At 44.5% G+C, this 27,214-nt stretch overlaps 1 protein-coding gene across 1 annotated transcript; it reads left to right on the forward strand.

The window, feature by feature from the left end:
• The first annotated feature begins 75 nt into the window (after positions 1-75).
• Positions 76-25,653, forward strand: ABCG5 (ATP binding cassette subfamily G member 5). The gene is made up of 13 exons (XM_010997155.3): positions 76-390; positions 1,068-1,189; positions 5,070-5,206; positions 5,300-5,398; positions 9,351-9,483; positions 10,826-10,965; positions 11,720-11,849; positions 12,248-12,461; positions 12,544-12,749; positions 13,567-13,705; positions 18,950-19,135; positions 23,726-23,838; positions 24,605-25,653. The coding sequence occupies exons 1-13, from the start codon at positions 245-247 to the stop codon at positions 24,796-24,798; spliced, it is 1,959 nt and encodes a 652-aa protein (XP_010995457.1). The 5' UTR covers positions 76-244; the 3' UTR covers positions 24,799-25,653.
• Positions 25,654-27,214: the final 1,561 nt, after the last annotated feature.

Consider the following 27,214-nt stretch of genomic DNA (forward strand, 5'->3'; position numbering starts at 1 on the left):
GCATTCCTCTCTGGCAGACCCTCCTACAAACACAGGATCTGAGATAACACACACACTCTGGCTAAAGGTACATCAGATAATGGCATTCACGGCCAACCCTGGTCCTGCCACTGGGCAGGCCTGAGGAGGGGCTCCAAGACCAGGTGAGGAGCAGGCGGGGAGAGTCTGCTGCTGGCACTTCGGCTGAGGCCACTCCAGGGAGGGTCAGGCCAGAAGATTCACCTGCCCTTGCTGCCTGTTGGCCATGAGCAAGCTCCCGTTCTCCACCCCTGCCGGGATCTCGGCATGCCGAGTAAACAGGGGCTCCCAGTGCCCCCTAGAGGAGGTTTCCACGTCTGCTGTGAACCCTCCGCACAGCCTGGGCATCCTCCACACCTCCTACAGTGTCAGGTAAGGCGGATGCCTCACCTGCTGAGAGCTTTGGGCTGTGATCCGGGACAGGCGTGGCCCGCGGTAAGTGGGCCTCCCTCCCCTCTGCAGGCTTTCCTCACTCATGGGGTTGGGCACGCACGGAGGCTGGGGCTCCCTCTGTGGTGGACGGGCGTGGGGAGAGGGGAAGGGCTGCCAGAGGAAAGTGAGGAGCCTCGGTAAGCGGCCCCTCCTCCTGCCCACAGCGGGACCTGGAAGCTCGGATGACACGTGATACTGTGCTCTGCCTCATGCCCCTGCTTTGTGCCCTTCCCCCTCCTGTCTCCCTGGGCTGCAGCCTGCCCTCTGAGAATGGAGAGGGCTTGGGGAATGGGGGTGCTGGGAACACGAGGTGTAATGAAACCAGGTGAAGGAACGCAGGGTCAACCAAAGAATAAACAGTGTCCTGTTTGCCATCCACCAGCTGGCCAGAGAGAGCTGGCATTCAGAGCAGCTGCTTGACAGGTGCTTTACATAGATGATGATCTGTCACTACCTGCCAGGGTCTACAGAGGACACTGAGGCTGAAACACACTTAGGAACCTGTCCAGAGTCCACCCGGGCTGAGCAGAGCTAGGATCAGTGCTGGGGGACAGTGGTCTGTCCCACCCCTTCCAGAACCCCACTTTGCCTTTCCCCTCTCGGGGTTTCCTTTAAAGCCATCGCTTGGGGCCCTGGTGGGACATCGCATCTCACCAACAGAAATGGACCAGGCAGATCCTCAAAGATGTCTCCTTGTACGTCGAGAGCGGACAGATCATGTGCATCCTAGGGAGCTCAGGTAAGCTGGGAAGGTGTTCTTTAAATTCTCTATGAGGAGAATGTGTTGTGGCTGGATTTGAATAACACATTGCAGAGACAGGTTTCAGTTGTAGCTAGAAGGGCACAAGTCTATTATCAGGGTGAAATCTGATGACGTGTCTATGACTGGAACCTGGTACTCATGTGAAATATTTGGAAAGATCCATGAAAAATTAAAATCTTGCCCAACATGTAAGTTCATTCATATTTCAAAAGTACCCATCACACGTGGTGTATAGGGGTGCTCGGTAAACACAATTTTCCTACCTGGAGACAGGAAAAGGAATTAAATAAGCAGAAGATGCCCATTTAGTCCCACAGTCATTGGTCTTTTTTTTTTTTTTAATGAACTTCAAACACACAGGCAAGAATAAAGAATAATATAAAGAGTGTTCATGTATTAACATCTGGCTTTATCAGATCTCAACATTATACCATATTTGTTTCAGATCCTTTTTAAAAAGGGGGAATTAAATATTGCAGATTTCCCTGAGGCTGTCTCTATGCCCAGTCCCCACCTCGTCCTCCTCTTTCCTTGTAGCAGCAAGTCATTGCCCAGGGAGGGTGTAGCCTCCAGAGGGGCAGCCCCTTGTGGCTGGGGCAGCACCCTGTGAGGGTCACAGCTGTGCGTCCTCAGCATGGTTGAGGGGGAGTTGCATTGTCCCTGAAGAAGGGATTCATGTGACACATCACAGGGTCCACTACCCTAGGTTATCCTGCACATTTTAAGGTTGAAAGATTTGGGCAGATTGGCTTCTCAGGAGCCTCTTGAGATCTTGCTTGACACCTCCTGCCACTCTCCACTTGCCTCACGCGCTTTAGTAGAAGTGGGCAGCGGAAGTCTCTGATGGAAGTCAAGCATGATCAGTCTCTTTCGATCCAGGGAGTTAAATCCATAGCCACTCCCCTGCTACAGCAGGTGGACAACTCGGTGGCAACAGTAGTGCTAAGATGAAATGAAAAGGAATTCACTAACAAGAATGGTTATGCTTTCCTGAGATTTCCTGTCTTTTCCTGCCTCTAGTTTTTAATCGTTTCTAACTGTATGCATGTGCCATAACATCCAAGGTCATTCTAAATTTCTTTTTGATAATTATACCACACTTCTTTAAAAAGAAAAAAGCTGACTTATTTCTATAATAATACGTCACTCGTTGCCTTCCTCGTGGAGGATAAAAAAGGTGGCATGTGGCCCAACAAGAAAGTGAACCTGTCTTCTCAGAAGTGTGTCCCACAGGCCAGTGTCACGCCTCATGCACATCCCAGCTGGACAGTGGATGGGGCTCCCTGTTCTAGGGGCTTGTGGGCTGGTTTCTGATAATACCTTATCGTGGTTTTATCACAGTGTCCATCCTTTTACACTGAACATGAATTCACAGTAGACTGTGAATTCCATGAGGGTGGGAGATTGGTCTTTCTTTTTTTCCCTGCTGTGTCCTCAACAGCTAGAACAGGGCTGGCCACAGAGTAGGTGCTCGGTAAATATTTGCTGAATTAATGCATGAGCAAATGAACTGATCCTATGAATTATTCTTAGTGTTTCATGAAATGATGTGACTTCATTGGTGTCTTACTTAAAGCAGGGTTGTTCATCAGATCTTTTATTAGGGAGGCCAAAGATGACTTAGGTGTTCAAAGTCTCACTAGAGAATGGTTTAATGAAAGCGTGCCTGTGGTCAGCCAACCCTCCAGGGGAAGGTAATTTTATTTGACTCATTATTTTCCATCATCTAGGATCTAGACTCTAGGCTGCATGCTCTCTTACAGAAGACTCTTTGGTTACAGATGATTTCTGTCCTTTTAGAGAAGATAAGCCCAAAGGTTATCATGGTTTTATTGCCCTATCAGGCATTAACTGTTTTTCCCCTTTTTCTCTTTTTTTTTTTTTATTGTGGTAAGATACACTTAATGTTAAATTTGCCATCTTAACCATTTTATTTTTTATTTTTATTGAAGTATAGTTGATTTACAATGTTGTATTTCAGGTGGACAGCAAAGATTCAGTTACATGTATATTATATATATATATATATATATATATACACACACATACATAATATATAATATATATTCTTTTTCAGATTCTCTTCCATTGTAGGTTATTACAAGATAGTGAATACAGTTCCCTGTGCTATACAGTAGGACCTTGTTGTATATCGATTTTATATGTAGTAGTTAATATCTGTTAATCCCAAACTCCTAGTTTATCCCCCTCCTCTCCCTCTGGTAACTATAAGTTTGTTTTCTATTCTGTGAGTCTGTTTTCTGTTTTGTAAATAAGTTCATTTGTATCATTTTTTAAAGATGTTACATATAAGTGATATCATGTGATATTTATCTTTCTTTCTTTGACTTGCTTCACTTTGTATAGTAATCTCTAGGTCCATCCATGTTGCTGCAAATGGCATTATTCCACTCTTTTTTATGGCTGAGTAGTATCCCATTATATGTATATGCCACATTTTCTTTATCCAATCATCTGTTGTTGGACACTTAAGGCTGTTTCCATGTCTTAGCTATTATAAATAGTGCTGCTGTGAACCTTGGGGTACATGTATCTTTTCGAATTAGAGTTTTTGTCTTTTTTGGCTATATGCCCAGGAGTGGGATTGCTAGATTATATGGTAACTCTGTTTTTAGTTTTTATAACAAATTTCCATACTGTCTTCCATAGTGGCTGCACCAATTTACATTCTTACCAACAGTGTAGGAGGGTTTGCTTTTCTCTACCCCCTCCAGCATTTATTGTTTGTGGACTTTTTAGTGATGGCCCTTCTGACTGAGAATTCATTATGAGGCCATTCATTATGAGGTGATACTTCATTGTAGTTTTGATTTGCATTTCTCTAATAATTAGCAATGTTGAGTATCTTTTCATGTGCCTGTTGGCCATCTGGTTGTCTTCTTTGGAGAAATGTGTATTTCAGTTTTCTGCCCATTTTTGGATTGGGTTGTTTGTTTGATATTGAGCTGTATGAGCTGTTTATATATTTTGGAAATTAACCTTTTGTCGGTTGCATCATTTGCAAATATTTTCTCCCATTCCATAGGTTGTCTTTTCTTTTTGACGATAGTTTCCTTTGCTGTGCAAAAGCTTATAAGTTTGATTAGGTCCCATTTGTTTATTTTTGCTTTTATTTCTTTTGCCTTGGGAGATTGACCTAAGAAAACATAGCTATGATATATGTCAGAGAATGTTTTGCCTATGTTCTTTTCTAGGAGTTTTATATGTCATGTCTTATATTTAAGGCTTTAAGCCATTTTGAGTTTATTTTAGAGTGTACAGTTCAGTGGTATTAAACACATTCACATACTTGGGCAACCATCACTGCCATTCATCCCCACAGCCCTTTTCATCTTGTAAAACTGAAACTATTCCTAGTAAATAACTCCCCTTCTGCCCCTTCTCAGCCCCTGGCAACTACCATTACACTTTCTGTCCTTACGATTTTGATGAGTCTAAGTACCTCATGTAAATGGAATCACACAGTATTTGTCTTTTTGTGACTGGCTTATTTCACTTACCATAATGTCTTGAGTGTTCATTCATGTTGCAGCATATTGCAGAATTTCCTTCATTTTTAAGGCTGAATAATATTCCATTGTACGTATAGACCATAGTTTGCTTATTCATTCAGCTATGAATGGACACTGCAATTGCTTCCACATTTTAGTTACTGTGGATAATGCTGTTTTGAACAAAGGTATGCAAATATCTCTTCAAGACTCTGTTTTCGATTCTTTTGGGTATATATCCAGAACAAGTCAGAGCTGGACCACGGGTCCAGGGAGGGTGTTGGGAAGTTCCTGCGAGGCCTCGTGGAGGGCCTCCTCCAGGGCCTTCTCTTGTCGCCTCCCAGGCTCAGGGAAGACCACGCTGCTGGATGCCATGTCCGGGAGGCTGCGGCGCACGGGGACCCTGCTTGGGGAGGTGTTTGTGAATGGCCGGGTGCTGCGCAGGGAGCAGTTCCAGGACTGCTTCTCCTACGTCCTGCAGGTGGGTGCGTCCTGGACCCCCACCCCCCCTCACCCTGCCTGCCCATGTGGCCAGTTGGGAGCTTAGTGATGCTGACACGTCCGTCCCCCGCAGAGCGACACTCTGCTGAGCAGCCTCACCGTCCGTGAGACGCTATGCTACACGGCGCTGCTGGCTGTCCGCGGAGGCTCCCAGGGCTTCTTCCAGAAGAAGGTGGGTGCCACCCCGGGGCCACCCCGCAGGGGCTCTGTGCCCCCTGTTCCCTCCACTTGTCCATTCCTCCCCTTTACTCTTCACCCTTTTAAAGAGTCCAGACCTGCACTGTCCACTGTGGCAGCCACTAGTCACATGTAGTTTGGGGACACTTAAAACGTGGCTAGACCTAGTTGAAATGTGCTGTGAGTGTAAGATACAGTCCAGATTTTAGAAACTTAATCTGGAACCACAGACTGTGAAATATCTCATTAATAATTTTTAAAATATTGATTATTCATTTAAATGATAATATTTTGACTGTATTGGTTAAATAAATTATACCATTAAAAATCATTTCACCTGCTTTTCACTTTCTAAAATGTGACCACTATAATATTTAAATTCTGTCTGTGACTTGCATTGTATTTCTATTGAGTGTCCTGGGAGCTCTGTGTTTGAAGAGATATGGTTATTTTCCTCACTGCACTTTGCCCTGCAGCCTGGTTGAGATTTTTCTCAACTTTCCTTGAGGTGTCTTGAATGGATTCAGTTGATGATGGAGGAAATGTTGAATTGTCAACTCTGTCTCATTTCCAGTCTGTTTCTCTAAACATATATATACCCAGTTTGGAAGTAGCTGCAGGTAAACTCACAGGGACCTCACCTGGAAACATTGCCTCTTTTTTGTCTGGACTGGAAACACACAGGGAGCCATGGGCAGGTCAGTGTGCCTTGTGCACAGCAGGTTCGTTCCCTGGGAAATGGGCTCTCAGGCCAGGGACTACAGGGACAGCGGCCTCAGAGGTTTTCCCAGCCTGAGGCCGCAGTGAGGTTCCTCCTGGGCACCCAGGTGACATCTGCAGCTCAGGCTCCAATGCTGGCCTTTCTTTAATGCCACTGAGGCTCCCGGGGAATCCCCCATCTTGGCTCAGGGGACAGTAGGTTACTGCATTTTTATCAGGCACTGCCAAGCCGGTCACCAGGCACTGGACTCTTGGGGCTTGGCAAGTGGAGCTGGGTCTGTCCTGTGTCCTGAGGACTGGCAGGCTTGTTTGTTGTAATACTGGGTCAGGAAAGGGCATTCTTCTCTTTCAGAGTCGTGGATGTGCTGGAGCTTTCACTTCAGAGGAGCCTTACAAGGGGCCGGCCCTTCAAGAAGGGCCGTCAGCCCCAGAGCGAGGCTGGAGGTTACCTTAAGAGAGGGCTCAGGAGGTGTTGCAGGTTTCTTGCTATTCTGCCAGCGTACACTCTAGGCTCTCACACCTGGCTGGCATCAGTCAAGCCTTGTTCACACACAAACTCTCACTTCATGCTGGCATTAGCTGTATGAGGGAGGCCTTATCTCCTTCTTTTACTGCAGGAAACTGACCCCCAAGGAGTTTAAGATCCAGCCACTCAGACTGGCAGAGCTGGGACGTGAACCCAGGTCCTCTAGCTCCATTGTGCCTCCCTGAGCCCCCAGGGTCTCCTGATCACCGTTGTGCTCTGAGAGTTCAGAGTTCAGCCTATGGTGAGGCACAGGCATGTTCACCTGACTTAGCTGCCCTGACAGTGAGTGACAGGTTAGCCCTTTTGCAGGCTTTCTGTCTGCTTGCATTAGTATTTTTGTCTCTGAAATGCGCAGGAGAAGATGTCATTGGTATTTGGGTAGGAGAAATGAAGTCATAAACAGATTCTTTCGAGTTAGTGATCCATTTACATCACATACCCCACTGAGAGAATCTGAGAAAGCCACTGAGGCTTTCTCCCAGAAAATGCACGTATTTGCATAAATATTCAGAAAATGCAAGGGTATCTGACATTGATTGCTGGCAAATTTGCCTTCTGTGAATGGTCCCTCTCCCTGGCACTGGCAGCCCCTACATGTCCTGCCAAGTTTTCTACCATAAAGTTTTCCCTGCTTGAGAGAACTTTCTGAGCAAATTCAGTCCACAGGGTGTAACATCCTGACGAAGTCAGTTAGAGAGAAGGACGTGCTGGTGGCAGCAGCACAGCAGACCCGCTTCTGTCCTGTCCTCTGCGGAACCTGGACGTGGAGCCGTGGTTGATGTGGGCAGGCTGTGTCTGCTGGGCTGTTGGCCAAGCCTTGTGCTTCTTGGATGACTTGAGAGAACCCACACAGTTTACTCTGAGTCCCAGCTCTGCTGTTTGCTAAAGGTGTGACCTTGGGCAATCCACGGACCTCTCCGAGGATCTATTTTTCTTTTCTATAATAAATAGAATAATAATGTATCTCTCCTGGAGCTGATGTGAAGAATGAATCAGTTCATGTGAAATCACAAAGCATGGAGAGGGTTGGTGATCCCAGTGGATCCCAGTGGTCCCTTCCAAGAGTCTGTGAATGTCATTCCTAGTGGCGTCTGCAAGACATGGCAGAGGCTTCTGGCCAGAGTGTGACATCTGAAACAGATGAAGTACATGTCTCCTCTGTCCATCCCTCCCAAGCCAGGAGGGGCAAGCTGTACTCCTTTCCTGCTGTTGCAGAGCAGCTGAAAGGGACGCCCAGGGGTGTGCCCTGGCTGTGAGCACATACACCCTAACATGTCAAGTGAAGCTCAAGTCCAGGATCCTTCCCCTCTAACAGCAAGAAAAGACCTTTCTTTTTTCCAGAACAAATCATCCTGGTTTGCTTATGCATTTTTAACCTCCTCGTTATTCCTTTGTATCTATTGCAGATGTGTCCTTTCTTCTGGTCGAGCTTCATCTATGGGTCCCACCCCCTGTCTCCTCTGGAACTTTGTTCTATAAATCATCCCCTCGAGACACAATCTTCTAAATATTTTTAAATTGAAGTACAGTCAGTTACAATGTGTCAACTTCTGGTGCACAGCACAATGTCCCAGTCATGCATATACAGACATATATTTGTTTTCACATTCTTTTTCATTAAAGGTTATTACAAGATATTGAATATAGTTCCCTGTGCTATACAGAAGAAACTTTAAAAAGAATCTATTATTATATATAGTGGCACAATCTCATTAGAGGTGTCTGGGGACAAAACTCATCACCAGAGGTTTAAGTATTCTCAGTCTCTTTCTATCTGCTTTTCCCAGGGCCTTATGCTGATAGGGGTACTCAGTCAGGGGAGGGCCAGAGAGAGAGATTTCTGAAAGGGTCTCTGGAGAGGAGATAAGCTGAGGACGGAAGCGGGAGAGGGAGGGAGAAGGCCAACCTGCGGGAGAGGGAGGGAAAAGGCCAACCTGCTGGATTAGAGAGTCAGTGAACAATTTTTTCAGTTGTTACAGTTTTGGGGAGCTGAGGAGTAAGGAAAGGGTTTCAAGGAGCTGCAGAATATAAGATAAGCAGAGTGACAAGAATTGAGGGGAAGGGGATTTTAAGAAGTGTGGCTGTAGGTTATAAACTGGCTTGCTTTTAAAGTCCTTGAAGAGATTCAAATAAAGATAGGCTTTATTTTTAATTACTTTTGATAGCTGGGTTGTATTTGATGCAAAACCACAGTGAGATTGGACCACATGGGACTCTAGGACTGACTTGGGTTACTTAGGGGAAGCCAGGTTTAGTTCAAACCAAATTGGATTTTTTTACATATAACATTTATTATAATAAAGTTTCAAAAACCAAAGATTAATAAAAATAAGGTATATTGTAACTGCCTCCGGGGGCTTTTCTGTATGGGCTGGACTGACTGCAGCATCTAAAAAAATAGGAGTCCAATGAAGTCTCCATCCTGCTGAATTTCCCTGGAAGCAGGTAGAAGCAGTTTTTGTTGCTCTAAGGACTTCTGAAAAAAAAATCATATTATTTATTTTAACCTGATACAAATATTGCGATTTAAAGCAAATCGGATTCTGTTGTAACAGGCGTGCTTTCCCTAGGGCGCAGTGAGTCTGATAGTGGCCCAAGTACTCAGGGGAAGGGTGTTGCCTTTCCTATGTGATCCTCAGCCCATAAATTGGAACAGTAGCCCAGCAGTGACCAGCCTTCTTGGATGTTGTGTCTCCTACAGGTGGAGGCAGTCATGACAGAGCTGAGTCTGAACCACGTGGCGGATCGACAGATTGGCAACTACAACTTTGGGGGAATTTCCAGTGGCGAGAGGCGCCGGGTCTCCATCGCGGCCCAGCTCCTCCAGGATCCCAGTAAGTGGGGCCTAGAACTGCTGCTAGCTGCTGCCTGGGCATCTTCCATGTGTCTGCAGACAGTTTCAGCCCTTTCTTCACAGTCTCCCTTTGGAAAGGGGTCTGTGTGTAACTGAAGGCACTGAGGCTTTTGAAACTGGGCACGCAGTTTCTTTGGAAATACCATGTAGTTCCTGGTGCTATTCCATCATCCAAGTAGATGAAGAGCCCTTGGACTTGGAAGCACTGCATTTGTGTTTTGATGTTCATTTTGGGTCTTTCATGAATAGGGGACCTTGCCCTGTCCAGCCCCACTTCTTACTGCAGCAGCACCACTGTGTCTGCTGTGGAAAGCCAAGAGGTTTCAGTGTGACTAGAAGTGTTTATAAAATGGCAGGAATTAAAATAGGACTTTGAATGGTACATGAGGAAGTGGATGTATTGGAAGGAGGGGCTATCAAAATGGGGACAGCCAGTCACCTGCCTCTCCTGCCTGGTTTGGTCACCCTCCCTGCCACCTGGGGAAACTCCACCTCTTAATCGCACCTGAGAGGGGACGTATTGCCTCTGTATACTTCCTTCACAGGCCCAGACCAAGTCTGCCTGCTCTTCAGAGAAACTAAGAGATGTTCTTTTTTTTTTTTCTTTTTTCTTTTTCTTAACCAATACTCATATATTTTTTAATTGAAGCCTAGTCAGTTTATAATGTTGTGTTACTTTCTGGTGTACAATTTAGTGCTTCAGTTATACATCTATACACAGTCCTTTTCATATTCTTATTCATTCTAGGCTATTACAAGATACTGAATATATTTCCCAATATAGTTCCCTGTGCTATACAAAGAGATGTTCTTAAGAGACCCTGTCCTTTTTGGATGGAAATAAGCTAGAGTGAAACCCTCTAAAGAATCTGAATACCTGCCTCGTCTTGCACTTTGTTTCATGGGTCAGCTTTTTGCAGTGCAAAGACCTGGTTAGTGTTGGGAAACTCTAGACATGAAGTAAGATTGGCCTTTTACAGTCTCCCTCAGCCTTTTAGAAACACCTTGGGGCCAGCCTGCCAGCCCTTGTTCCCTGTTAGGGTTCCCGGGATGGACCCCAAACAGCCCAGCAAGCCACGTGACAGGCCTGCTCTGGTTGCTGCCCTGTCTCCTCAGGGATTAAAGCCAAAACGTGCCCTGGAACCAGGAGGTGGGCCCCTCAGGCCAGGTGCTTTCTCCTGGGCTCAGGCTGAGGTGCTTCTCACCGTGCATTGTCTGGATGGGATGTGACAGCTCAGTAAGGAACTGTTCGGAGCTCTGAGTCTAGAGTGCAGGGCCGGGGCTCGGCAGTGACTCAGAATCTGAGCTTCCTTTGCCTGCAGAGGTCATGCTGTTTGATGAGCCAACCACAGGCCTGGACTCCATGACTGCAAATCAGATCGTCGTTCTGCTGGCAGAGCTGGCTCGCAGGGACCGCATCGTGATCCTCACGGTCCACCAGCCCCGCTCCGAGCTCTTCCAGGTGAGGGGGCATCTCTTCCAGCTCAGCTGGTCAAGGGTGGGTATGTGTGTGCTGGGCTGGAGGTTTCGGGGTAGAAATGAGTACTTAAACCGGAGCAGCTGGAGCCGCTAGCTCCTGATACGGGAAGGGAAAAGGATGGAAATGGTTCTTTCAGCACCTGCCATGTACCGGATGCATTCTCCACACTAGCTCATGTAATCTACACAACAACCCCATGAGGTGGACACCAGTGTTTTCACTTTACAGAGAAGAGTGAGACTTAGAAATGATGCCAAATTGAGATACTATCACAGTTAACAAAAAGCTGGAATTGGCCTTCATGGTCCAGTTGGCTTTAAAGTCTGTGTTTTGCCTCTAAATCATACAGATTTCCTTCAAGAACTCTAACCTTAATCTCCCAGAATCCTTTTAAGGAGCTCTTCTTTGCATTTTATAGAGATTAAAAACAAATTGTTTTTGTCCAAGGTCACTCACCCAGGGGCACGGCTGGGACTCAAACCCTGGTCCACTGACCCACTCCAGTGGTTCTCCTCCATCCCAGACGCGATGCTGGGTGCAGGCTGGGGTACAGCAGGGTTCACGGTGGCCACCCATGCTGGAAAGAACAGGGATGCCTTTGAGTGGCGCCGATGGACGCAATAAGAGTACTGCTTTATGGCTGAGACAACCAGAGGACTGACCGCTTGAAACTTACTTTCCATAAGGATGTGGTGGTGACCTGACGACATACTAACACTGTCTACTGTTCAATCAGCTCTTTGACAAAATCGCCATTCTGAGCTGTGGAGAGCTGGTTTTCTGCGGGACACCTGTGGAAATGCTTGACTTCTTCAGTGGCTGCGGTTACCCTTGTCCTGAACATTCAAACCCTTTTGATTTTTATGGTAAGTTGTTCTTCCACATGCCCCTTCATAAAAGTCTTTTAAACTTTATCAACTCAGATTTTTGGCCTGGGTAACACCAGCACAAGTGGGTTTTATTTCTGCTTTGGTTTCAGTGTTTTTACTCTTCAAAAAATTAATTGGCCAAGTCAATTAACTTGCCATAGGTGACCTATTGGAATGAGATGGAGGATCTCTCTTGAATTGGGGAACTTCTACTTTGTCAGAGAAAAATTAACCAAACTTCTGATTTTATGGGTGGGCATTAACAACAGGTGTTATTTTGATACGATGAGATATTGTGGCTAGAACTCCTGAATCAGTGATGAAACATATTATTAGCCATTGTGTATATATGTGCATTTAAAAACACATGGATCATTTGCGGGGGTGGATTTTAGTGGACCTGACATCAGTGGACACCCAAAGCAAAGAACGGGAAATAGAAACCTACAGGAGAGTCCAGATGATTGAATCTGCCTACAAAGAATCAGCAATTTATCACAAAACCTTGGAGGATATTGAAAGAACGAAACACCTGAAAACATTACCGATGATTCCTTTCAAAACCAAAGATTCTCCTGGAGTAATTTCTAAACTGTGTGTTCTTTTGAGGTAAGAGCCACACCCCATTTCAGGTGGGTCGATATCCACCCATAAAAGAAAAGCCATTAAAACAGGGTTGTTTGGCTTTCAGGAGAGTGATGAGAAACTTAATGAGAAATAAGCTGGCGGTGACTATGCGTCTTGTTCAGAATATGATCATGGGTTTGTTCGTCATTTTCTTCCTTCTGCGGGTCCAGGACGATGTGCTAAAGGGTGCCATCCAGGACCGCGTGGGTGTTCTGTACCAGTTCGTGGGTGCCACCCCGTACACAGGCATGCTCAACGCTGTGACCTTGTGTGAGTGCCATGCCCAGGAAGTGTGCCCCTGGGGCGGGGGGCTTTTTTCTCCCTGAATGTCCCCCCTCTCCAACTGGTACCTTGCAAGTCTCCACCATTATAAGGGCATTTCTCTGAGCTCAACCTGGCCCTCTCCAGGTTCTCTCTCTGGGGCAAGGTTACTCATGAATTACTAACACCTTGCTAGGAATTAACTCATCAGGTGGATCTCCCTGAGGGTCTCTGAGGATCCAGAGAAACATGATGTAATGAGGAGCTGACGAGCCAGAGTTTGGGAAGGGTTCTTCAAAAGAGCATCCCTGGTATCCTGTCTTAGTCATTAGGAGGTGCGGCCCATAGGGGCCCGGATGCCTGGTTAACTATGCACCGTGAATGTTCTCTTTGGAGCCTGTTTTAGGACAGCCAGCACCTGGTTTTCAAACGCAGTGGGAGCCCAGAAGCAACACCTAGTTGTCTGATGTTTTGTGCCAAGACTGCATGGAAAGAGGACACATTGCCTTATGTCACTCATTTGTGTCCCTTCTGCATGTGTGTTCTTGAATTGGTGTCACCCTTCCCCCTACTTTAGAGAGAAGGAAATAAATTATGACTCCTTTTGTAATCACATTATAATTCAGGTAGAGTGGAGACTTCGGGGTGGGAGGTGTTATAGTTCTATGGAAGGCAGGTCCCCTCTCTCCATGACTAGGGAGCCCCACCTGGTCCTCACCATCCAGTCCTGATAGACCTCAAGTTCAGCTTGGCCTAGCCCCCATTCCCTCCCCTCACCCCAGCTGTGTGGTGACCGGCTGTTTCGAAACCTGCCTTCCATTCCCAGTTCCTGTGCTGCGAGCTGTCAGCGACCAAGAGAGCCAGGATGGCCTGTACCAGAAGTGGCAGATGCTGTTGGCCTATGGGCTGCACATCCTCCCCTTCAGCGCCATTGCCACCATGATATTCAGCAGCATATGCTACTGGTAAGGAAGAGGGTGTTCAGAAGTGTTCAGTTCTCACAGGCCACGCCTCCCGTTGGGTCCTGGATGGCCAATGGGACCTGTGGAGGGAGAACTCCCTGGCCTCTGCTCTGGAGGGACTGGCTTTGCCCATCAACGTTCAATACAGTGTCCTGTCCTTAAAAGAACCCCACTGTGGGCTGCAAGGGACCTGAGAGCAGACCAGCAAGACCGTCTGTACCAGTGAACGGCGGATCCCACAGTCACCACAGGGCCTGGGCGGAGCGGAGGCCTCTGAAGTAGCCAGGGCCCAGGCACAGGGGCCACAAGCAGGCGTTCACCCAGCTACGCCCGGCGCCAAGGCTGCTGTGAGCTGGAGCAGCGGTGCTGCCTGAGGTTCTGCTGACCAGCCTGGGACGTCGCGCTTGGGCTGGGGTGATGGGAAGCTGAGGAATCAAGAGTGACTGTGGGAAGAGGGCACTGGGGAGCCATGAAGCATCCCTGATGCTGGGTTTTGATTGATGGTTTGCAGACCATGCTTTTTATTTCATAGAACTTTTAAAAGATAAAAAACTGAAAATATGCAGAGCTGTTTGTATGATGTGTTATCGTAGGGAGATGTATATTCCCTCATCCCTGTGGCTTTCCCTTAAGAAAAGATGGGGAATTGCCTGATGTTCTGTGACACCAGTCGTGAAAGGTAGCCAGCCTGTCGTCCCAAGAGAGGACTTCAGGTAGTTCTGAAGACATTACCTTCTTCAGGCCACTGGATTCATGTGCAGGTGCTCCTGCCCATAACCAATATAGAGACCCCATGATACGTGATGTGGATAATTATGATGAATCGAGTGAGATATAAGTAACAGGCCAGCAAGGGCCTGGTTAGTACGAGCTCCCAGGCGAAGAGCGGAAGTTCTTGCCACAGGCTCTCAGACATCCGTCCCACCCTGGGGAGTGACAGAGGCCCAGCTGCTCGCTGTGGTTAGCAGAAGGTTGCACTCTCAGCTGAGGGCGATGAGGGGACGTCGCCTTCCTTGTTGGCCCTGATGAAGCCGCCTTATTCTCTGACACTCAGAAACATGCTGAGTCTCTGATCTGTGATGAAAACCACAGGCTCGTCTAGCTCAGGTTAAATGATCCAGAGCAAATTTTTAACAGCTGACCACTTTTGAGTACAACAAAGCTGGCTGAAAGTTAAGGACCTTGTTAATTTAGAATCCTGTGCTCAGTGGGGCCCACGGACCCAGCCCAAGCGCGACGTCCCAGGCTGGTCAGCGGAACCTCAGGCAGCACCGCTGCTCCAGCTCACGGCAGCCTTGGCGCCGGGCGTAGCTGGGCGAATGCGTGCCTGCGGCCCCTGCGCCTGGGCCCCGGCTACTTCAGAGGCCCTGCGGTGACTGTGGGCTCCGCCGTTCCCTGGTACTGGCGGTCTTGCTGGTCTGCTCTCAGGCCAGAGTCAGCGTTACCTCGGGGCTTGTTTATCACGCAGAATCTCGCGCCCAGCCCTACTGAATTGGATTCCTAGGTGATTCATATGCATTGTAATATTTGCAAAGCACTGATTTTGAAGACCTAGTATTTGTAAAACTGCTCATGAGACAGAGTTCTGTTAGACTTGAGAAGACAGGGCAGTTTTAAACTAGGTTCAGTGTAAACATCCGGTCATGACTATTTCTGATAAGAAGTCAGACACAAAAACGCAGGAGCAGGTCTAGCGGCAGCACAGCTGTTAGCAATGCAGCAGGTACTTAGAATCAATGACAGAAATGTTGCTGAATGCCTACGAGGTGCCGGGCACAGGGCCACGTGCAACAGGGAATTTAAAGGGGAGTAAACTGAAGGGGCTGTCCTCAAGTCTGCAGTTTTGAACCGGAACGGCTCTCAAAGCCAAAGTGTTTTACAAGTCTTAGCAGCACATTGGACCTGAACTCACTCCGTGGCAAAAACTAATCTGAACCGACTCGAGGTTCTGTATACCTTTCCCACAGGAGCACTCCTGTTTAGCAGAAATATGAATGTGCTTGAATCCAGGTGGAGTCCTGGGCCCCACTGTAGGAAGGATGGTCTACACAGTGTGAAATTTTTCTCAGATTTGTAAATTGCCACATTCCAAAACATAACTGGCCCTAAAGTATTTCAGATGATGGATTGTGGACAGAAACAAATCTCCAGATGACTTTAATTTGAAGAAGTGTAAAATTAATATCATAAAGAAGCAAAACATTATGCTGAGGAATATAATAATAATAATGGCAAACACATATTAAGCACTTGCTTTATGTCAGGCACTAAGAGGTTTAAATATATCAATTCATGTAATCCTTGCCACCGTTCTATGAAGGTGGCATTATTAATTCCCCTTGTTTGAAGATGACAAAGCAGAGGCACAGATAGGGCAAGTCTCTTCCCCATCTCACATTCATTATCCCAGTTAATTATGAAGGAGACCAGGGGTCCATTTGGTTGGGCGGGGAGAGGGACTACTGGAGGCTTAATAGGGGAGAATTTGAGAGATAAGCAACATTTGAATAGATGGAAAAAGGAGCAAGGGCTTTCCAGAAGGAATATAGAAAGAGAAGGAGCATAGATTCAGAAGCAAAACACACAAGATCTTTCCAGTGAAAAGGCTCAGTTGTGCTGTGGGGAAATGAGGACTGGAAGGAGTGGTGGAAAATATGACTGACAGCCTGGGAGCCTGGTAGGAGAGGTGCTGAGTGCCAGGATGAGGGGCTGGCATGGGTTAGATATTGGGACATAGTAGAGGCTTTTAAACCAGGGAATGACCCATCTGTGTTGGGCTCTGGAGGGTGAGGCTGGCTGGCATCACTTTGGTAGCAGACTGGAGATAGGGCAGAGACGCTGGGAAGCCCAGTGAGCAGCTTTGGCAAGTTTGTGGGAAAGTCAGAGGCCCTGCTGAAGAGAGGAGCAGTGGCAACAGAAAGTGGGGATCACTTTGAGTTACTGGGAAAGTAGAATCCAATGGACTCAGGAACCAAATGGACTTGTTGAGGGTAAAGAAAGTTATGGATGATGCCTGAGTTTTCAGCCTGGGGGACTGGGAAGGTGACAGCATCCTTATCAAGTCTGCCAGGAAAGAGAATGGATGTGGTTTTGAATACACTGCATCTGGGATGCTGCGGGACACCCAATTAGAGGTGTCCATCTGAGGTTTGGGTGATAGGTTGGCGTAGAAAGAAAAGATAGGAGTAAAGACCTGGGAATGGATTCTATAGGAGAGAATAGAGGGGAGGAAGCGGTCTGAGTGTAAAACCTTATGAGGCACATTCAGAGGGTGGGAAGAGGAAAGAGATCCAGTGACGAGAGGCAGAGGGGTGGTCAGAGAAGTGGGAGGAGGAGCAGGATTGGGCAGCATCAGAGAGGCCGAGAGAGGAGAGAGTTTCAAGGAAGTGCAGCAAACCCGTTCAAAACTGCAGAGGTTCAAAGAGGTGAAGCATAAGATTAGAAGGTCATTGGTGATCTTCCCAAAAAGGGTTTCAGTAGACAGTGGGGGTGCAAGTCAGGTTTACAAAGGATAAGGAGTGAGATGGAAGAAGCAGGTGCTGTTTGAGAAGCTTGGTGGTATAGGGTAGGATGAAGAGGGGGCAGTTGCTTAAAAGGTGATCAGACTCAAGCTATGCTATTTACAATATGGCAAGACCACCAGGGAAAAACGTTAGACTGAAGGTAGATGAAACTATAGAAAAATTGGATAATTCATAGATCAAGTTTCCAAATAAGACCAAGGTAGGGATAGGGAAATCAGGATAACAGGATCAAAGATGCAAGTAGATAGGATGAAGCTGGAGAAGCAGACAGAGAGGGACAAAGAAGATGAAAAGTAGGGAAGATAAAGATAGAAATTCACAAAATGGGAGGTGAATCCATCTGCTGAGCACTGGGGAGAGAGTTTGAAATTCCCCGAGAAGAGGGTGTAATTGAAAGGAGAAGTTTACATTAGCTGCCGCTGGAACCCAATCAGCAAGGAGGAGAAATTAGGGATTTATGGGTGAGCTGAGGCAAAGTGGCAGAGTGGATCCATTTAGTACAACTCAAGTGAGAGAGCAAGGGTCTGCAGCTGTGGGGATTGGTAAGGCACAGAAGAGCAGAAGGGAGTGAGGATCTGAGGCAGTGAGGAGATGGGAAATGGGAGACAGGCCATGATCAGAAAGGGCATTTTCAGGATCTGAAATCTTAGAAGTGAAACAGTTTTGAGTAACAAGTAATATTTAAATCCAAGACATGGTGAGTGAGCAAGTCGGGTGGGTGGAGCCACTGGAATTGATGAGGTTACCTAATTAGGAGGCACTGATGTTGATGGCTCATCAGGGAGGTTAAAGACCTTGAGGGTAATGATGGTGGGCAGGAGTGCACAGACTGACCTTGGTCCAGAAGCTGCAAAATCATCAAAGGTGAGATAGTGTCTTAAAGTCATAGAGGACTGGACTGGGGCAGAGAATTAATAGTATAAACAAATGTCATGATTTGTACAGGAGGAAAGGCAGATTGCCTTGAAGAGTGGTGGTGGGGGGAGGGGGGTGGATGTAAGACATGCCAACTCCTCTTCCTTACTCTACAGATGGAAGAGCAGCCATGTCTAATGGTTGTTGAGGACGTGCTGTCACCAGGGAAGTGTTATTTGGTGAAAGGACTGTAAGAGGTTAAGGGGCATGGATGTAGGGTAGCTTGTTTACAGGCACATGAAGGTCAAATCAGTGGAAGGCACTGGTAGAATAAAAGCCAAGAGTGGAGCGGAACAGGCCTGGGGAGGGCTGATCCGTTGGAGGATGAGCACGGCGGAGGGTTTCACGCTGGTGGTAATCCCACATAACATGGGTGAGGTTTAGGGAGGGAGGGGCTGAGAAGCTGGTTGGGTGAGTCCTGAGCGCTAGGGCTCTGGCTGGCCCAGGGAGGAGCAGTGCTAACGGCAGAGTGTGGATCCTTATGGAGAAGCCTGGATGGTTCAACCCTATGCATAGCAGTTAGTTGTGACCATCGTCTAAGTGTGAGTATTTTTCTGTGAGAGTTGAGGAGCTGTAAAAAGGAAAAGGTGTCTCCACTGGCTTGGGGCCCAACAGAACCAATCTGTGGTACTAAATGGCCTCAGCTGTTGGCTCTGCTCCAACAAGCCCTTTCAAAGGGGAGTTTGGCTTCCCCTGCAGACTCTTCCCACCCACTAACCACCGTGGATTTCTTCATAGAAGGCAAGTGTGGGATTTTTTTTAAATGATAACCCCTGGAGAGAAACTAAAGACCGTTATGTTTTTCTAGGACTCTGGCCTTATACCCTGAGGCTGCCAGATTTGGGTATTTCTCTGCTGCTCTCTTGGCCCCCCACTTAATTGGTGAATTTCTAACTCTTGTGCTACTTGGCATGATCCAAAACCCCAACGTGGTCAACAGTGTGGTGGCTCTGCTCTGCATCGCTGGGGTGCTTGTGGGCTCTGGATTCCTGAGGTAAGATCTGACAATTCCAACCACTTAGACTGGTATGACTGGATGTTAATGACCTCCTGATAATGATTATTATAAGGAATTCCAGAGGTACGCTCTGTGATACTCTTACTATGTTACCTGACAGTCTCGAGTGTTTATAGAGCTTGCTAATCATTATTGTCCAGTCTTTGCTCACTATTTATTTATTCAATAAAACGTCTTCACAGTGAGAATCAGGAAGTGACAACTTAGGTATGTTATCAATATGACTCACATGTCATAAGCCATTATTAACAGGAGGAGAACCAAACTGTCATCCAGAAAAACTCACAGCCTATGAGAGGCCAAACAGCGAACATTTAGTTCATTCCTTCCCTGGCACCGCTGAATCACTGTTTTAGCTCTTAATTCCCAGTTACTTTAAGGAAGTAAGGATAGTTAGAAAAGAGCCTGAAGGATAAGACTTCTCAAGAAAGTATCAGGACGAGGACACACACCAGATGTGAACAGTAATTACCTCTGCGTGATACTTAATTTTTTCTTCATATTTTCCTGTATTTTATGAATCTTCTATAATGGATAAGCATCATTTTATAATCAAGAAAAACATACGCACATAAATACATACGTCTTAAAAAAACAGCAGGAAGTGTGGAAAATTTTAGAGGGGTGAGAGTGGTCTCGGACGGGTGATGTGAGTGGGTTCTAATAAGTAAATCTGGGTCTCTGAGAAAATGAGAAGGTGGTTCTGTTTCTTTGACTTAAAAGTCAAATAAACAAAAAAGCTATTGAGCGGCTACTATATGTAACTATATTGAATTATTTAACTCTCAGAGCAATCCATGTTCAGGTAAGAAAACCAAGTTCAGGCTTGACTTTGTGGGGTCACAACAACTGAAGACTCTCCCAGGAGGCACGTGGCTCCCTGGAGCGAGGACTGACCTTGGAGTCAGTCTTCCTCCTACCATTTAGCTGCTGAGTGGCCATTGGCAAGTTACTTTTTTATCTAGTTTCTTCACTCATAAAGTGGAGATAATCATCTCAGCCCCACCTGCCTCAAGGGGTCACAAGAAGCAAATGAAGTCATCAACATGAAAGAAAACACCTTATAAACTGTAGGGAGTTATAAAAGGTGAACTGTTATAAAGCCAAGTGAGCTAGGTCTTGATCAGTCGAGGAGGATTTTTTTTTTCACAATGACACCATTACATTGTATCTGTCTGTGTTGCTTAAGTGGCTTGTTAGCATCTATGAAAAATGAACAAATCAAATTGCCCCAGTGGCGTAAAATCAAGCCAGCAAGTTATAAACCCAGCCTTGAGCCGCGTCTCCTCTTTCATATTTGAAACATACATGTTCCAGTCAATCTGAAACTATTTCATGTATTTGGTTTTTAGGAAAAGGGGATTAATTACTCTTAAGAGGGAGGCAGTGGCCAATGTTACCAAAATGCTCTTGGGTCCTCTGCAAAATCTCGACATCCCACGGCTTTACCTGGGTTCCACTCCCATCACTAAATTGAAACTCTACTCTTGAAGACCACATCAACTTCCTAGTCATCAAGTTTAAACTTTCCTCTCAAGTCTCCAACTTTCCTGACTGCCTGCAACATTTGCACTTTTGGTTGCCTCCTCCTTTAAACACAAATGGAAATAACTTTCCTGTTCTTTCTGCTTACAAAATAGAGGTTCTTTGGGGGAAAAAATGCACACAAAACAGAAATGTGTAAAGAAGTAAAAGTTACCTGAAGTATCACAATCCAGAGTTAAATTTTGTTGTGTATCTTGCTAGACTTCCATATAATCTTTAATTAAAATGAGCTCTTACTAAAAAAAGAGTTCATACTATTGTGAAGGAGTAAAGCATGCATGATTTTTTTTTCTCATTGAACAATATAGTGTGAATGGTCCCATGTCAATAAACTTAGATCTGTGGGTCCTCCCTCTCAGATGTACTGCAAGGATTTCTGTGACACAGCTTGGTTCTCCTCCCAGGTCTTTACTGATCTGTCTGTCTCCCTCTGCCTCCTGTCATTCCCTTGGCAGGACGAGCTCTCTCCGAAAGCCCCCATGTTTGGTCTCACAGCCCATCACGTGGTGCTTGTGGTGCAGTCTTCCTTTGATCGACTGTCTCCTGAGGGCAGCAGCTGTGTCTCCTTCCTCATTATAGCTCTTCTCAGTGGCCAGTCCAAGGCCTTTAATAAGGTTTGCAAAAAATATCTGCAATGAGTAAATAAATGAAGGACTCCTCTCTCTTCTCAGACTGCCCACTCACTGGATCAGTCACTAAATCATGCTGGTTTTCTTCTCTGATGTCAAAGCACAAACGCATGTGGAGCTTTTGAGCTTGCCCTGTGCGGTGCAGTACAAGATGAAGGCACACGGTTCCTGCCTCGAGGAGGTGACACTCTAGCCGGCTGGGCGGCCATCCTCTCATGGCCATCATCCTATTCCAGGCCTCTGTTATCTCACATTTGAACTTCTGCTGTAGCCTACTCGCTTTTTTGCTGTTCCTAATCTGCCCTTATTCTGTTCCATCCTCCTTGCTGGTGCCACATTAATTTTCTTAGAACAGTGACTGCAGTGTGATCTTTCTCATGGTCCTTTCAGTGTCAACCCACTGCAGGGCCCTGAAACAGCTGGTTTCCAGCTACCACTCCAAGCTCACCTTCCACTGTTCCCACTTCCGATCCTCTGCTCCAGCTTTCCTAGTCCGTCCAGTCCCACAAGCAGCCCTTGACATGCCTGTGCTCACACCATTCTGCCTTCTTTGTGCCCTTCCTCTTCCCCTACTTCCTCCCTAGGTTCCTATCTATCCTTTCCTATTAGCAGCCTCTCCATGTGACTAATTCAATTCTGTGCCTCAGAAGATTGCCAATAACTGCAGGTCATGGAGTTTGGCGATCCCTTGGGAATACATGACGCCATAAATACTAAATACAAGAACGTCATGGACATGTGGTACTGGTGTCCTATACCTTCTGGGAACAAGTTGTTCACCACTGTGTATTTTTACGGTTTTAAGGATATATGGTCTATGACCCCGAACTACATCATGAGTTCTTTAGGGGTAGGATACTTCTTTTGACTTCTCAAGCACCTATAACTAGTGCTTTGCCGAAAGAATTTAATTCATATTTGTTGACTGATAGAAGCTGTATAATGGACTAAGGCCACAAGGTAAGCATTAAGTTTCTCCCGAAATAGGCTGAAGAGGAGGCATACTTCACTTACAGTGAATGCCTGCTTGTTCTCTCCAGCCTTTTCCCCTTGTATTATAGTTTAGTTCTCACTTCACACACTAGTGCTCTCAAATCTCTGTTTAATACAAATGCCCTCCTCTAATGTGATGTGTTTTGGGTGTTTTATCATTGGTGTTTACCAATAAAATTAGATACCAGTCCATCATCAGGGGAATGTTAAATTAAGGTTTCTACTATAATGAACCACCAAGCTGTGATTAAAAATGATAGAATGCTACGCTTACTGACTTGAAAGGATGTCTGAGACGTGTTTGTTTGAAAAAGCAGGTTAGGAAAGAGGATAAAGAGTTTAATTCCATTTGTGTAGAATGCTATAAATACACATATTACATATATCACCAAAATGTTAACAGTACTTATTTCTGGGCAGTGGTATTTCTTGATTGCTTCTCAGTGTTGTTTGAAGTTTATTTTTATAGTGAGCATAATCTTTTATTGTAGTTGATTTACAATGTTGTGTTAGTTTCTGGTGTACAGCAAAGTGATTCAGTTTCATATATATATGTATATATTCTTTTTCATTACAGATTACTTACAAGATATTGAATATAAGTCCCTGTGTTATACAGTAGAACCTTGTTGTTTATTTTATGTATAGTAGTTTGTATCTGCTAATCCCAAACTCCTAATTTATCCCTCCCTGCCCTTTCCCCTTTGGTAACCATGTTTGTTTTTCTGTGTCTGTGAGTCTGTTTCTGTTTTGTAAATAAGTTCATTTGTGTCATTTTTTAGATTCCACATATAAGTGAAATTATGTCTTTCAAATATGAAGATATTTGTCTTTGTCTGACTTACTTCACTTAGTATGATAATCTCTAGGTCCATGCATGTTGCCATTTGTAAATGGCATTATTTCATTCTTTTTATGGCTGAGTAATATTCCATCATATATTATATATATATATATATATATATATAACACCACACCCTTTTTATCCACTCATCTGACAGTGGACATTTCGGTTGCTTCCATGTCTTGACTACTGTAAATGGTGCTGCTGTGAACACAGGGGTGCAAGTGTCTTTTTGAATTAGTTTCCTCTGGATATATTCCCAGGGGTGGAATTGCTGGATCATATGATAACTCTAGTTTTTTTGGGACTCTCCATACTGTTTTCCATAGTGGCTGCACCAAATTACATTTCCATCAACAGTGAAGGAGGGTTCCCTTTTCTCCACACCCTCTCTAGCATTTACTGTTTGTAGACTATAGTAAGCATAATTTTTATAACAAAGATGAACAACTATGTGTATTTCTGTTGGGAAACATAAGAGATGCCTTTTTCATTTGATAGGACTGTTACCAGAGCCTACTGAATTTCATCTTTCTCTCTCTGCTTTTTCTGAAGAAACACAGAAGAAATGACCATTCCTTTTAAAATCTTCAGTTATTTTACATTCCAAAAATACTGCTCTGAGATTCTTGTCGTCAATGAGTTCTATGGACAGAATTTCACCTGTGGTAAGTATTCTATTTTGGAATTTATTTTTACATATTACTTTGAGAAAACAATTTCTTGAGGGAAATATATTTTTAAAATAAAAGCTGTATTTTAAAATATTTAAAACCTTGCTTTGAAATAAGAGTCTAACATTTTCTCTGATTTTTAAAATAAATCAAGCAAGTAGTCTAGTTAGTCACCTGTCAAAGGTCACTAGCTTAAGGCCACTCTGATGTTTTTAGAAAATGACAAGCCCAGTGTAATATACAGAGGTAAACTCCAGTATATTCTAGGTGGAATCAGTTCCTCCAGCTACTGAACAGGCTGAAGCAGGTTGCAGTGGCATCTTGTTCCCCAAAGTGTACATAGTATATAGCTAAGTAAAGCCATTTGTGGCCAAAGTCTGTTCCCTAATCCCAAGAGATGGCAGTGGGAGCACAGGAAGGCCCTCCAGGCCATTGCAAATCCCAGGCCACTCTGTGAAGACGAATGAAGAACAGGGCAGACCTTAGTAGCTGTTGTAAATATCTTTGGGTGATGACATTAGTAACCTTGGGATAGTCAGTACTGTCGTGATAATTGTTATCAGTACTGTGGTAATGTAGACCCAAAATGGCCCCAAATACTCACTATTGCTGCATATAATAATGAATTCTGGGCTCTCTAAAATGTCCTGTATCTTTATGAAGAAGGATGCTAAGCATTTTAGTGGGCATTTGGTAAATACATGTTGATTGAATTACCTTGTAAGCACCATATTTGACATTGTCAATCTTTTCCCCACAGGCAGCTCAAATGGTTCTGTGTCAACTAATCCAATGTGTGCCATTACTCAAGGAACTCAGTTCATTGAGAGAACCTGCCCGGGTGCCACATCCAGATTCACAGCAAACTTTCTGGTTTTGTATTCATTTATCCCAGTTCTTGTCATCCTAGGAATAATTGTTTTTAAAATAAGGGATCATCTCATTAGCAGATAGTATAGAACACTGCTGTGAAAATGAAACGTAAGCTCCTAGATGCATATGACTGCTTTGAATTTCTGAAATAAGAATGCCACGTGGTTCTTAATAGTGTATCTTAAATCTGTTGACCATTAAGACTCCATCTGTGCCCCTTGGATCCATGCAGGCCTTCAGTGCTATTCCAACTTGTCGGGACATGTGGTATTTGGAAATTGTGACTGAGCTGGTCCAAAGATGTAAATAAGAATAATTCATCAAGTTATGGGAGATTAGTGTGACTATTTGTTTTCTTTGTTCTAGACACAGAAAAATAGATCAGTTAAAAATTACGCTTACAATTGATAAAGGATTTGGTAAAAAAAGAAAACATTTGCATGACTATTGACTGTAAATAATAGAAAAGAGTTGTGGGTTTGATTGAAGCAAAACATGCAGAATTAGATAAGACTGCTTTCATTATCATTTGAAAACCTGTATTTATGTGCACATGTCCACGTAAGTTACCTGATTAAATGGAGAGGATGTTGGGCAGATTTTGGATGAAGACCCCTGACACAGAGCATTCACTGATTTTATTGAAGGTTAAAAAGAAAAATGGCAGGAATGGGCTGAACTGAGAACACAGCACACCAAAGCGATTAGTTTGCTATTTTTCACTTTCCACTTAGTTTACTTACGAAATGAAAGTAAATGTTACTAGAAAAGTGTATGCACTGAGAAATGACATTTCTAAGGTTGGAGAACAGCTGTTTTTTAAAGTCCATATAGAAAAGATGCTCAACTGACACATTTACACTAAGAACAGTTACACACTAGGAATTCATGTTCTTGAATTTTAAAGAGAAAAAGTGCTGATAAGTACATATTTTTAGGGATGAAATGATGTATATAGATTATTAAAAGTGGGTTCTGGACTACATGATTATCTTTCTGAAATGAAACTGTCTCCATGTTACCACGGTAACTTTGAGTGAGGGTATCTTAGAGTACATGAACTTGTTCAGTTACTGTGACCTACCTTGTAAAGAATGATAAATTATAGCATTTGAAATGTCTCACATTATGGTAGAAAAGATCATTTCATTAAGGAAACCACAGTAAAATTCTGTTTCTTAGAACAGTATTTAAGGTTCTGGAGACATTGGTAAATTACCAGAATAGTACTGTCAATTTTTATAAAAGGTCTTTGACACTGATGATTATGGTATAATAGTTACATAATGCCTTACAGATTATGTATGTCACATCAGTTATAGATAATTCTGGAAATGATAATCTATTAAAGTAGTTCAAAGAGAGTCCCACAGGAATCTTTTGAAATCACTGATTTCAACTTGCTAGAGATATGGGTGTACAATGTAAGTGGAAGCATTTTCTACTATTCATATGCAGATGAATTTCACTGTAGCTCAGAAACATTTGGAAAATGACATAGCACGTGACTTCAAGCTATTAAGTGTTAGTGATACCATCTTAGAAAAACACAATGACTTTCAACATGTGACAGTTTGTGTCTCGAGTTGAAAATGGACAGTGATGTGTAAGACAATCAAATTATATAATAAAAATGCCTATTACTATTGTGGAATAGGATGTTTCTTCCCACTAAGTCAGTGATGTTTCTGAGATCAGAACGCTCACTGTTAATTTAAAGGGAGCTCTTTCTCCACAGCACACAGGCACGACGCCTGTCTAAGACTGGTTCCTTGGAGGCATGCTGAAAATTCTGTTTTCAGGGGTATTGGAACCACATGCACTGTGACTAGTTTAGGAAGTCTTATTTCATTGCAATAGCCAGCTAGTTTGCTATCCACTCGGATACCACTCATCAATCGTGGTATTCTTGGGTTAGTAAGTGTGCGTATTTGAAGCTGAGTGCGTGGCATGTTAGAGTCAACATATGTTATAGTGGAAGGAAGAACACAGAATAAATTACTTTCCTGTTTAATAACAGCAATTATGCTTACTCCTAACTGAATCTGGATAGCAGGTACACAAATCTATATGAGTTAGAAGGCTTCTTAAAGGCTATTCCACCTTGGAAATGATCTTGGTTATTACTAACTCATACAGTTTTGGCCTGCTATTTGATAGAGTATCTCCTTACATTTGCCTGTTCTTCAAAAAGTTTTACCCAAAATAAGTACGTCAATCACCAGAGGTGCTGATTTAAAATGCAGGTTACTAAGCCCCATTCCAGACCCACTCATTCAGGGTCTCTGGATGTAGGGACTCAGGAATGTGCGTTTTAAATGAGGACTTCAGATGCTTCTTGTGCTGCACTATTAGAGTAAAAAGATGACACCTGTGAAAGTGAACCCACTTCCAGTTTCCTACCAAATGCAGCTGAGGACTCCTTAGAGAAGGACCATGTCTAATATAAACACTTAACCTTATACTCACAACTGTTACTACTAACTGTTCTGCTTTC

The sequence above is a fragment of the Camelus dromedarius genome, chromosome 15 (assembly GCF_036321535.1).
Source record: "Camelus dromedarius isolate mCamDro1 chromosome 15, mCamDro1.pat, whole genome shotgun sequence".
Classification (NCBI taxonomy): Eukaryota; Metazoa; Chordata; class Mammalia; order Artiodactyla; family Camelidae; genus Camelus; species Camelus dromedarius.

Bases quoted from the DNA above. Each gene is read 5' to 3' on its own strand.
- ABCG5 (XM_010997155.3), top strand. From the start codon at position 245: ATGAGCAAGCTCCCGTTCTCCACCCCTGCCGGGATCTCGGCATGCCGA. The intron at 5,207-5,299 runs GTGGGTGCGTCC...CGTCCCCCGCAG, and splicing joins GCTTCTCCTACGTCCTGCAG to AGCGACACTCTGCTGAGCAG. The intron at 19,136-23,725 runs GTAAGATCTGAC...CTTTTTCTGAAG, and splicing joins GTGGGCTCTGGATTCCTGAG to AAACACAGAAGAAATGACCA.